Source organism: Cylas formicarius, unplaced genomic scaffold (assembly GCF_029955315.1).
Source record: "Cylas formicarius isolate icCylForm1 unplaced genomic scaffold, icCylForm1.1 PGA_scaffold_10__41_contigs__length_53128322, whole genome shotgun sequence".
In the NCBI taxonomy this organism is placed as follows: Eukaryota; Metazoa; Arthropoda; class Insecta; order Coleoptera; family Brentidae; genus Cylas; species Cylas formicarius.
Genome location: NW_026844214.1, coordinates 13,649,114 through 13,661,344, shown reverse-complemented (window position 1 = coordinate 13,661,344; position 12,231 = coordinate 13,649,114). Strand labels below are relative to the sequence as shown.

The following is a 12,231-nucleotide window of genomic DNA, read 5'->3' as shown; positions in this document are numbered from 1 at the left end:
TAAAAACAAGGTTGTAGTGTTCAACCTCTAAAAAATAACTTGCCAAGTTAGCTAAATATCATTATCCGGATTATCTCGAATAATCACATTTACATAAAATGCCTTTCCCTTAAATTAGTCTTCAAAATCTTATTACTATTAAATAATGTATTGGCCCTGGTCAGTATCTACATCACCACTCCGTGAAAGCGATATATGTGACTGAACATTGTTAATATGAAATATAGGATAGGATAGGAAATAAAGGGTAAAAAAAACATTTCAATTGCTTTATATCATCAATAGGTAAAAATGGTCTAGAAATTCACACAGACGTGGTGCATGGAATTAAAATGTTTATCGATTTTCGCAAAAAACGCGAATACATTAGCTGACATGACCGTCAGAACTGCCAAACGTCAAAATTCAAGGCGTGCGAAATATCTATACTGGTGACCGTTTATCACACTTGTTGCGTAATATACTAATTTCTACCCCCTTCTCTAAAATGTCTAATTATACACCGATCTAGCCTGCAGAAAGCGTCACTTTACCACGTGAGTTTCTTGTTCCTCGGATCCGAGCCCCTTACGGGACATTTCCGGGATTTTACCGCACGGGTTTGGGAGTAATCGGATGTTTTCGGAGATATTACCGCACGGCTTGAATTTTGACGTTTGTCTGTCAATTCTGACGGTCATGTCAGTGAATACATACGTGTTTTGTAAAAATGTATGGAAAAACTAACTGGTGTAGAAAAAGTATAGTATTTTAGTAGTAATTAACCCCAATTTCAAATCCGTCCGAATACTAATGTAAATTTTCAGCTGGCAACAGAAAACTACAAAAAATTAGCAACTCGTTGCAACATTACGCATGAAATTACAAGTTACAAGTTTGAAGCAACTCGGTTGCATTCGATTAATTCGTTGTGCAACCTTTGTAGTGTGACATCAAATTGCATCATGAGAATGGGGCTTCAATTTCAGGAAGCTTATGTGATAATATTCATTGCTCATTTGAGCCATTTCTTCTCAATATTTACGGGAGAGTTCCGTCCGTTTTGTAAAAGCTTCATACAAGTCTATCACTAATTTTTCAGTTAGGCCAGATTGTGATCAAGAAGCTTTAAAAAAAACCTGCCTACTTAGAAATATTCTAGATAACGGATATTGTAAATAGCAAATTATCAAATGAAAGAAGCAAACGTAGTAATTTACCGTGTGGACCATAACGAATTATGATTATAAGTAGGAAAATATACTTCCTTTGTCAAAATCAAATTGTTACTACTTTGGGTAAATTAAAAAGGAATCAGGAAGAAGATGAAATCAATGAAAATTAGGATTTCAATACCAGAAAATAGACAAAAAAAGAACTGGGAACTTAGAAAACTTAGATGAAACTTGGTTCAAAACACATGATACAGTATCCAAGGGATGAATTGATTCCAGGAAAACTGTAAGACAAAAGCACCTTCAAATAATTGTTACTACTTTGGGTAAATTAAAAAGGAATCAAGAAGAAGATGAAATCAATGTAAATTAGGATTTCAATACCAGAAAATAGACAAAAAAAGAACTGGGAACTTAGAAAACTTAGATGAAACTTGGTTCAAAACACATGATACAGTATCCAAGGGATGAATTGATTCCAGGAAAAACTGTAAGATAAAAGCACCTTCAAATAAAGGAAAACGCACGCTGCACCAGAAGTGGAATTTATTCCCTCAAGTACAAAAAGAGAAATGTAAAAATATTTGTTGCAAAATGTTATTTATATTGAATGCCAGAATGCGCAAATTTTGGAAGTGTTAAATTCCAAATACTATTAAAAAACTATATGTATGTGCCGAATAGATGGGGCATACTGTTTTATGGCTTTGCAGATTCTTATATTTGCATACAAAATAACGTGGATCACATTGTAGGTAATCTTAAAGACGACTCTGAGGGTGAAACCGAATTGGATCGGTTTAATGAAATTACGTTGTTACTGTAATTTAACTTTTTATTATAGCAATGCACACATTGACGTTATACACACAAATCGTTTACTTGTTATCAGTATTAAATTTAATTTTAAACGTGAAACGTGGGGGGATTTAACATTAAACTGGGGTGTGACGTTAGAGCTTCTCAAGCAATTCGTTTAACTACGCGGATTAATTTAGTTTTATTTATTTATTTAAATGAGAATATTCTTTTGCTTTGCTCTTATCAACTAAATTAGCCTACGTTGAATTAATCTAAACATTAATTAACATTTATTTAGTCTGCACAATTAAGGACTTTTTAAACACTTTCTTGAAAGCAGTTGTCAAGTTCTCAAATTGGCTGTCTGGCTGTAGACTGTCAGTAGATCCCCTGATGGTGTCAAAATCTGCTTAAAAAGTACAGTCTGGCCAGTTTATTTTGGGTCTTGGGAGTATTTGGATTTTCGTGGATAACTAACAACTTTTTAATGTTAAGTTAAATGGAATCACGCAATTTTTATAATTTTATCGTATTTACCATTTGAAAAAGTGTGACGTTTGTATAAGGTTGGTTGTAGATTTCGGAATATTACCAATGAAACATTTTTCAATTGTAAAAATGCTATGACATCAAAACATGGCAAAAAAAAACAATCTAGCAGTGCACATTTATTAATGTGAAAATTACAAGGAAAATACTAATAGCAAATAAAAAAAATTAAAAAGATAGCAACATTCAGAAAAAAAAACATTTTTTTATAACATGGGGTTCTATAAATTGACTATAATCTTTAAGGGTACTAAAATTTTATTTTTGTATTCATTTCACCACACTATTTCTTGCAAGTTTTTGTACATCTCAATATTTTTTAGCAAATGTCTTTTTTTTATAAAATTTGCGTCATTCCAACAAATTAAAAAAAATTACTTTATGTTATTTTCGTGCAAAATTTTTAAGATTTATTAAAAATCGTCAAATGAATATAAAGCAACTTCTGTAGTATTGGATTGTTTCTTCCTCCAGTTTCGCCAGCATCTAATATTTCTGATTTTACAACTTTTTCAAATAGGCAACCTTATACAAAGTCACCTTTTTTTTAAATGCCAAATGCGATAAAATTATAAAGATGGGGTCTTTTCATTTGAAAAAAAGAGCTTCTAAAGATTTTTTAATTTAATTTTTTATGTTTTTGATAACTCTGTTTATTTATTTATTTTTAAAATTATCAGAAACTATTTTAATATTAATTTTACGAAATAAACTTATTCTTAAAAAAAACGTTCTAAAATCTAAAATATAACGATCAGATATCGATATTATACAGTGGTATACGACGTTTTTCAAAAATATTAATTTATTCGATTAGAAAAAAGTTATTAAGAAAAGTTGTTCAGAACTTAAAACAACTGAGACATATTGTATAATAATATAATACTTCAAAAGTATAAGCATTTTTGTCTCTTTTTTTGAGATATTTTACAGGTTGTGAGATAAGGTGTGTCATCCCATAATAGACGGGCTACGCTATATACCCAACGACTTGGGATATCGTCGGCTTTTTCTTCAAGCTGTAAAAATAATATCCCCCGTTTTACCCTTACGACCACTGCTTCCAAGTTTTACATTCTTTAATTAGGTATGCTATAATACTTATTACGGTGGATAAAAATCTGTTGTATCATTTATTAATAGCTATAAATTTCGTGCTCTACGTGATAAGGATCAATTTTATAAAGCCTCACGTTGTAGTACACATGCATACTTATCTATATGTTGTTTTTAATATACGTTAAAAATATACACAATCAAAAATAATTTCGTTGTCAAGGTACTGTAACATTTGTCTTGCACCCTATGTAACTCCATCAAAAAATGCATCCGCTAGGTAGGTACTTACACGTTACTTTAATAGTATCTATTTTGATTTAACATTTATATATATATACTTATCATTGGTCCGTCAATTATAATTTATGAAGTTGTGGCTGACTTTTAAGTACCATTGTTAATTAACAATAAAATTTCATATCTGCGTTGCAATCATAACGAACGAAAAAAATGTTGCTCCAATACAAAACGCTAGATCTAGGTTGTATTTTTTTCACAACGATAAGGATAAAATTATAGCATTTAGACATAATCGTTCGTTATGTTAAATATAGGGTGATTCATAAAAAATGAGCAATCTCTAAAATGGAGATACTAGGCACCAAAATATTATGACTTAGCTCAACATGCCTTATACACATGTCGCTGAATTTTCTCCTTAATTGAATTTTTGTAGTACAATAAAAATTGGAAGAATTTCAAATTTATTTGGACGTTGGTCCCATAGGGAGCTAGTTGCGTATTATTTAGAAAAATCTATTTTTTTATTTGTTGGGTAATGATTGAAACATGATGAAAATCTGAAAGCAAGTTCAATTTTTATGGAAAAGGTACTTCTGTTTATTCCCTCTAACAATGTCGGTTTTTCGCCTATTTGCATTTCGAAATATTTTAGAAATGGTACGGGGCGCAATATAAAACCAACATTTAACAATACCAATTTTGGTAATAGTATTTAAAAAAATCCTCAAAATTCTGTAAATGGACGATTGACTTATTCCCGTAGCCTCACTTAACCGAAAAGTATTCACAACTGGATTTTTCTGAACACGAATTAAAATTTCGTTTTCTTCATCGACGATATTGATTTTTCGGAGAAATTATCCTAAACGGTTGTAAACATTTCTATAATTTGCTTGAGCAAAAACAAAACCCATATCACGCATCTCACTATGACAAAAGGTCGCCCTTTGTTATTATAAGCTACTACGTTTGCACAAGTATTAACATGCACACAAACTAACCAAAATTTTATGAAATGTAAATTTGACAAATGCTGACAAATCTACTTAGAAGAAAATAGCAACATCATAAGTTTAAATGTATTTTAGAATGTATTGAGCTATATGATGGACAATTCCAACATTTGATTTGATGTTTTTTCGTTACTATTATTAACATTGTTATTATAAAGTTTGGTACCTTTTCTACGAAAAATTGAACATGCTTTCAGATTTTCAAGTTTCAAATTAAAATCTAAAACTACCAATTTTTATCATTGTAGTATAAAACTTTCTTAATTAATTAAAAAAATCAGAATAAAATTAAACTTTGACCGCCCTATATCTCCGAAATCAGTGACATTTGTATGGGGCATGTTGAGCTCAATCATAATAGTTTGGTTAGTTATGGTTAGTCTAGTATCACTATTTTAGAGATTCTCTATTCTTTATGAATCGCTCTGTATATTTCGTAGATCGTTTGTGCATTCAATCAAGCGATTTTCGTGTTAATGTTATGCAAAACTTATGCAAGTTTTTTTTGTGGGACTCATTATATTTTAATATACCTAAGAACCAATATAGGTATTCTGAAACAATTCGTCTCGTACCTATTTCTTGTGATATTCACCACCACTGTTAAAATTTCCCCAAACCTGGATTGTCCCATCATCAGATTATTCGTTGAGGTTTTAATATGTAAACTTAGTTTTAACTGATAAATATAAAAACTAAAATCAACAATTTCTTAAAACTTAATAAAAAACGCAAAACTCATTTCTTTCACCTCAATTATTAAATAGAATTAGTATTCATTTCCAGTCACCTATTACAGGCAACCTCCATGAGTTTCATGTCATAATTTCTTTGGCGTCACAAGTAATTAATACAGTACAACTTTGCATGCCTAAAAAATTATAATTTTTTATATACAGGATATTTCAAAATTAGATGTTGGTCCTTAAGGGTGTGATTTTAAAACAAAAAAAGTTTATATCAATGTAAGGTGCTCAATCGCTTTATTTTTTATGTATTTTTTATAAACAGTTTTTGAAATTGCTTCAGATATTTTGTTGATTGTTTGGTAGATTCATACATATTAAACTTATTCTTGAGTTAAAATTATTTTTTTACTTTCACCATTAGCGTCGTGGTAAGTATAATACTGAATATGTATATTGCACAAAATGGCACGCCACTTTTTTTTAAGCAAATTTTTAGCAAATTTAAACAAAATATCTAAACCAGTTACAATGAAAATGAGGAAAAACCGTTTTTTTCTCTTAAATAGTGGTTGTGTATTTAAAGATACTATATCTATAAAATTTGTTTTCTTAAAATTATTCAAGGAATTACACCCTTAACGATCAGCATTTTATTATGAAACAGCTTCTATATATTGTGTCAGGGTGCTTGCTATTCACTTCCCAAATGAAATATTTAATGGGGTTTCTAATATTTTCCCAAATAGTTACGAATTAAAGTAGATTTCATTTTAGACTTTATGCAGCTTCCATACTTGATCACAAATTTGTTTAAACCCCATTTCAAGGGAAAGTAGTAATTATTTCAATTTTTTTAAATTTTAACTGAGCAATCGCATATAAATCGCCATGGCTTAAATATAATTGTAGTAGCGCGGGTTGCCCGGAAAATGGAGTACTATTAAATACAGCAAACAATCCTAGATTAAAGTCGTGAAAAAGTGATATTGAACCAATACGCATCAGTAAAATATCGCTCATTAATGAGAGTAGAAAAGCTTACTTTTATTCTTATTCTTTCTCTGTAGCTCGAGCTGTTTTTGACATATGATTTCTATTTAAAATAGACATACTACATTTATATTGATAAAATATGACGTTTTCGAGATTTCTGCATTATAATATTTTATTCCGAGTTGGCTCAAAAAGTTCAATAAGAATGGGTAGGTTATGGATTAGAAATGGACCCATTCAAGCAACGTTGATAGTAACCTAAATAAAGGATATTTTAACATTTCTTTAAATAGAATAAACAATTACTCATGCCTAGGAATAATGAAAATATGTCTGTGAAATGTCGCTCATTGAGATACAGGGTGGCTCATTGTTGTAGTTCGTATATTCCCCAATCAAATTAAAAATTTGTGACATGTTCCGAAGAATCACTCCACAATATATAAAAAAAGATCAAAATTAAACCAATAATTTTCCAGGAAAGCAATTTTGAAATCAGGACCAGTTTAGTTGTCGATTTTTTGTGGAGGTCAGTGTAATAAAAAAAAACGGTGTGTTTTATCGAAATAAATGTAGTATACCCTTATTATTTAGAAATCACCAATCGATCACAATTTTCAGAAAAAAGCAACAGAATGGCGCTAATATAAAAGTTACGACACGAAATAACTATATTATAGGGTGTAGCTAGAGCCTTCTAAATATTTCATTTTCTCATATTTCAAAAACTGCTAGAGCCATAGAGAAATAACGAGAACGAGAATGTTTTGGCTTAATATCATTGTTTTTATTACGGACCACCCTGTATATAAAAGTTATAATTCTATTTCATCTCGTAACTAAAAACATAAGAAAACATAAAGAGAAGAGTTCGTTAAAAAGCAAAATGGGCCCAATATTTCTCCTCAGCCTATAAACGCATGTCTTTCCTTTTTCCGAACACCCCGTATTGTAAATAAACAACGTTGCATTGAGATGCCGTCCATTCGGTACTACATTAGAATTAATTCCTGGGAACTTAAATTAGGTTGAGATTAACAGTGCCGGCTACGAAGTCTTCCCTCAGGAGCGGGATCAAAGTTGGCGGGCATCTGAAACATGAATATGCGTCGAGTTAAACTGTGCTGCCTCCGCAACAGGAATATTTACGACGTTCCGTAATGGAAGACATTTTGAAGACAATGGAGGTGGGAATGCAGATCGAATAGTCCCCCCAGATTTACAAGCACATGTCATTGTCCAATATGAACGCAAAGCTATGAAATCAGAAATTTTAGAAAACAGGTTAGAGATACCGGGTTAGTATATAAGTATCATTACGCATTTTATTCATTTTTTATGTGAACAACAGATAATTTCCTAGTTACAATCTTCGCGGAAGAAAAAAAACATCCTAGTATCTGGACAAAACATATCCGAGGTAATAAGATCAAAAATGCATTTCATAAAAGAAATTTGTGATTTGGGGAAAACAAACTAATAGTAAATAGCAGTAAAACGTAGTAAACAACAAAAAAACAAAGTAAAGTCAACTCAGCCTGATTCCTCATTATACAAAGCTAAATAATACAAATTCTGAGTTTATAGAAATTACAAATTTTTATAGGAATTCTCATAAATAAATGTCTAAATTAGGACCCTCATATACAAAACATATATGAGAATAGAAATTTTGAATCTGTTAGACGATATGGCATCAAATTTGGGTGTAAACGGGATTTTATTATGCGAAAAGGGAACATAAGTTCAATTAAAAAAATGAAAAACAAGGACTATTGTAGAGGAGGTTTTAAGAAATTTTAATTAACGACTGTGTAGGCAATCTATATTTACGACTGTCTAATATTTTCATTCAAAAATAGAAATGAGTTTACGGAAAATATAATACATAATTATGACACTCGAACGCAGAATGTCATGTTACCTAATGACATACTTTCGATAATTGAAAAAGAACCTTATAATAAGTGCATTAAGATATATTACCATCAACTAAGTTCTGTGAAATGTCTCAACACAATCAGAAATTTTAAGTAAGCTATCAAGAAAATGCTATTGAGACTAGAACTATATTCACTTGAAGATTACTTTGGTTAATGATCGTTGTTATCGACGTAAAAGAGAATTATAATAACGAAGTTTTATTATATTATTATTATTATTATACACGGTCCCAACTAGCTCATAGCAGTCCGGAAGTCAGCTGAATTTCTGGATGACACGTGTGAAATAATTATTTAAGAAAACAATACTGATCCTTTGGTTGTATGTTAAGCATATTGGATATTATTGTTGGTGTGGTGGTGGTGTTTTATACCTCTACTTCTCGCGTAAATATATGGGACATATCACTTAAGTAAAATTATATCACCAAAAATGAAATTCGGCGAAAAGATAGTTACAGTTCATTGTTACAGTTCATTGCTGCAAGAAAAGGAGCGCGATTCTATTGCATTATTTTTAGTTAATTTTCTTTTAATTCAATTTGATAATCGAAAAATGCTGACAACTAAATATTAAACCATGTCTTGCTTTTCCTCACGTTTCTTGAGTTTAAGGCGAAGGACGCTTTAAACTGAAACAGACGAACAAGTAGTGTATTGTCAACAAAAAATATCTCTCGTCATTTGAGTAATGATAATAAATACTTTAATTACGAGTAAAATACAATAATGCACGTGGAAAACCTACTGATCTAAAAGTGCGAGAAATTATTGTTGACCAGTACCATAAAAAGAAAACAATGGGCGAAATTTTTAGTAAATTGACTATAGCTACAACTACTGTCTTTAATATACTTAGATATATGATGGAACTGCCAATATTTGATTTGTTTATGTAGTGTGAAGCATTTAAAATTTGTGACAAATTTAGGTAAATGTTAAATAATAAATGTTTAGTAAATTCATTTGTCAATATTTTGGGGGATGTTGAAATTAGTTCAAAATATTTGCGCTTTCTCTGATTGAAGTCAGTTTATTTACATTCCGTGTTTATGTGCAGCAAAGTTATCTACTTGGAGATTTTGTCATTCAGCAGGACAGAGAGTCTTATGTAACGGCTAAATCTACCAAAAAATAGATGGGAGAATATGACATTAAAGTTTTGTCACCTCCTTCTAACGGAACGGATCTTAATCCAATAGAGACACGTTAAGTTCATTAAACACTGTCGTGACGTAATCGATCTTTTTTTTCTACATCGTAGGTCTCAAGTCCGATTGTGTATTTGTTTAATTTCCTTGAAAATACCTAAATTTTCTTTTTTTTTTCAAGATCGCTTCGCTTTGGTCTCAGTAACTATTCCACTTTTTTATATCATTATTCATCAATAGGTGAGGCCGATTTTTGCTGTTATTTTGATGATTTCTTCGATTGGCCTAAATTGGTTTATGTGCATATGTTTAATTAATACGATTAAATATTTTTTATTTTATGAACATTTCCTGATATTTGTAAATATTCCTCGAAACTTTAAAGAATTTGGCGATTTCTAAACATGTTAAAATTATTTACACACCAACAGCATAATCGATCTTTCCTAGTTGTGTAAACAGCTTTTGCCACTTTTAATGATGTCATCAATTGTTATATATATCACCTATACAAAATAAGAATATTTTGAAAAAGATCGAAATTACGATCGAAACGTTAATATATTTAGAAGAATCACATCACATTCTGTTAGTAGGACTTTAACTTTTTGAAAATTAAATGTGTGTTTGATGTTTTCGCAATGGTTATGAAGAGATCTTTTTTTTGTCATACTTATGTCCGTGGATTCTATTTTTTAAATATTGGCTTGTTTGTCGCAATTAGAGCATAGAATTTCATATACTACATTACTTCTTTTTTCAACTGGAATTTTTTTTTGTAAATTATAACTTTGGTGTCCTATTTGAATTTTGTGTTCCTTGAAAATGGTTTGGAGTTTTTTTGATAATCCAGGTATATAAGGTAGCGATATATATTTTCTACATGAACACATTGACATTAGCGTTGACATTCATTAATTTAAGTAAACCGTTATTTTAAAACGGAATAAAAAATAATCTCAACTGGTTAATATGCCATAGGCATAATGAATCCTGACAAATAATAAAGATATGCGTTAGTAAAATGTCACTCATTGATGCATCCCGTATATGCCCAAATCAAATTCTGAAAACACCGCTTTGGATTGGTTTTTGTAAAATATGCAATATATGAATTTTACTATTTATACATCATTTCGAGTTTGTATGAACTCATTTTAAATTGTAGATACCTAATCAAACATTAATATTGTTTATTTATTTATTTTGTTAAATGATAAAAACAAAACAAGAATTTTAATAGAATTACGATGTAAATTGCAGTTTGCCCCTTACCCCTCGTTGTTTGTTAATTTTGTTTAAAAACCACCTGTTCAACATTTAGTTGTCAGCATTTTTCGATGATCAAATAATTAATTAATCAACATGAAACATTTAATATTTACAATTAAAAAAAAAAACTAAATAAAAGAATTTCGGTAAACTGCATTTTATTCGATGCGCCAAGGTATAGTTGTTGGTGCTCTTATAAAGGAGAATCAGTGCGACGTTCAAAAAATTTACTTACTCTGGAGCGACTCCCGGAAATGGAATGGCAAGGCCTTTCGCTTGAGCGGCCCTTGCCTTCGCCAACAACCCCATCACGGTGCGTTTCGTGGGCGTCATCGCCGACTTGGCACAGCCAGCTAACAGGGGCCTCTTGCGACCCCCTCCGAGAATAGATCCTGAAGAATTTAGGCCGTTCGACGGTGTAACCTGGTCGCCGGATAATGGTTGAGTAGTCTCGCTCGAATTTGTCGACGTTTCTGGAATGTAATCTTATTCAAATTCGATCTTTATGGGCTCTGGCTCAGATGGTAGTTAACTAGGTATAGAGGATGATTCAAAATTCCATATCCAGACTTGAATGACATATTTTCATGTTGAAATAAAATTTCCGTTGAATAAAAACATGTGTTCGCAAACGATTCGTGGCAGAACTAGAGGTCGTTTCAAAATGTTTATAGTTTTTTCCTCATAGCTTTTGTAATTTTGAAGGTATTTGGATCAAATTTTTATTATAAACGTGAATACAAACCAGATACAGCTAAACAGGATAAGGATGACATTTATTCTTGAGAACTCATGATCGCTTTTATGCTTGAAATATTTGTACTAAGCAATAATAGACCACAGTCTAAAACTAATAATCCAGATTGACTGTGTCGATGAAAAGTATTGTATTTCATTGACACAGAAGCGATTGATATGTGACAGATTCGAAATTACGAATAGAGAAAGAAGAGGCTGACATGTGAGGAAGCCTTAAGGTCTTGTTATCAACTAATGAATATTTATAAAGGTTTATAAGAAACTTTATCTTTTAGAATAGTTTTTATACTTTTATAACAAAACTATCGGTATTACAAGTTATATAAGAGGTGTAAAAAAATACCAAAACACTTTAAGTTTAGGTTTATGTTACTTCATCTATAAAAACTATGCTGTTGGTTACTTCAGGTTTTCTAAAAAGTTTAGTAAAGTATATAAACCTTAAAGCACCTAATAAATATTCAAGAAACTCCCAAAACGGTGCTTTTTTTCCAACTAATTTAATTTGCAAAATTTCAAAAAGCATGTTTACGCTAATTCTAAACTTTATCTAGATATTTATAGAGAGCTAAACACACTCCTCTCAAGAATAAAGAAATAAACAA

At 30.7% G+C, this 12,231-nt stretch overlaps 1 protein-coding gene across 1 annotated transcript in view; it reads right to left on the bottom strand.

Annotated features, from left to right (window-relative positions):
• Positions 1–1,984: 1,984 nt before the first annotated feature.
• LOC132707604 (KH domain-containing, RNA-binding, signal transduction-associated protein 2-like) overlaps positions 1,985–12,231 on the bottom strand; it is a 284,859-nt gene continuing 274,612 nt past the window's right edge. Inside the window, exons 7-8 of the mRNA XM_060679513.1 lie at positions 11,103–11,340; positions 1,985–7,592 (exon numbers count right to left, since the gene is read on the bottom strand). Coding sequence (XP_060535496.1) covers positions 7,520–7,592; positions 11,103–11,340 — 311 coding nt within the window. The 3' untranslated portion in view covers positions 1,985–7,519. The remainder of the gene's footprint in view (positions 7,593–11,102; positions 11,341–12,231) is intronic.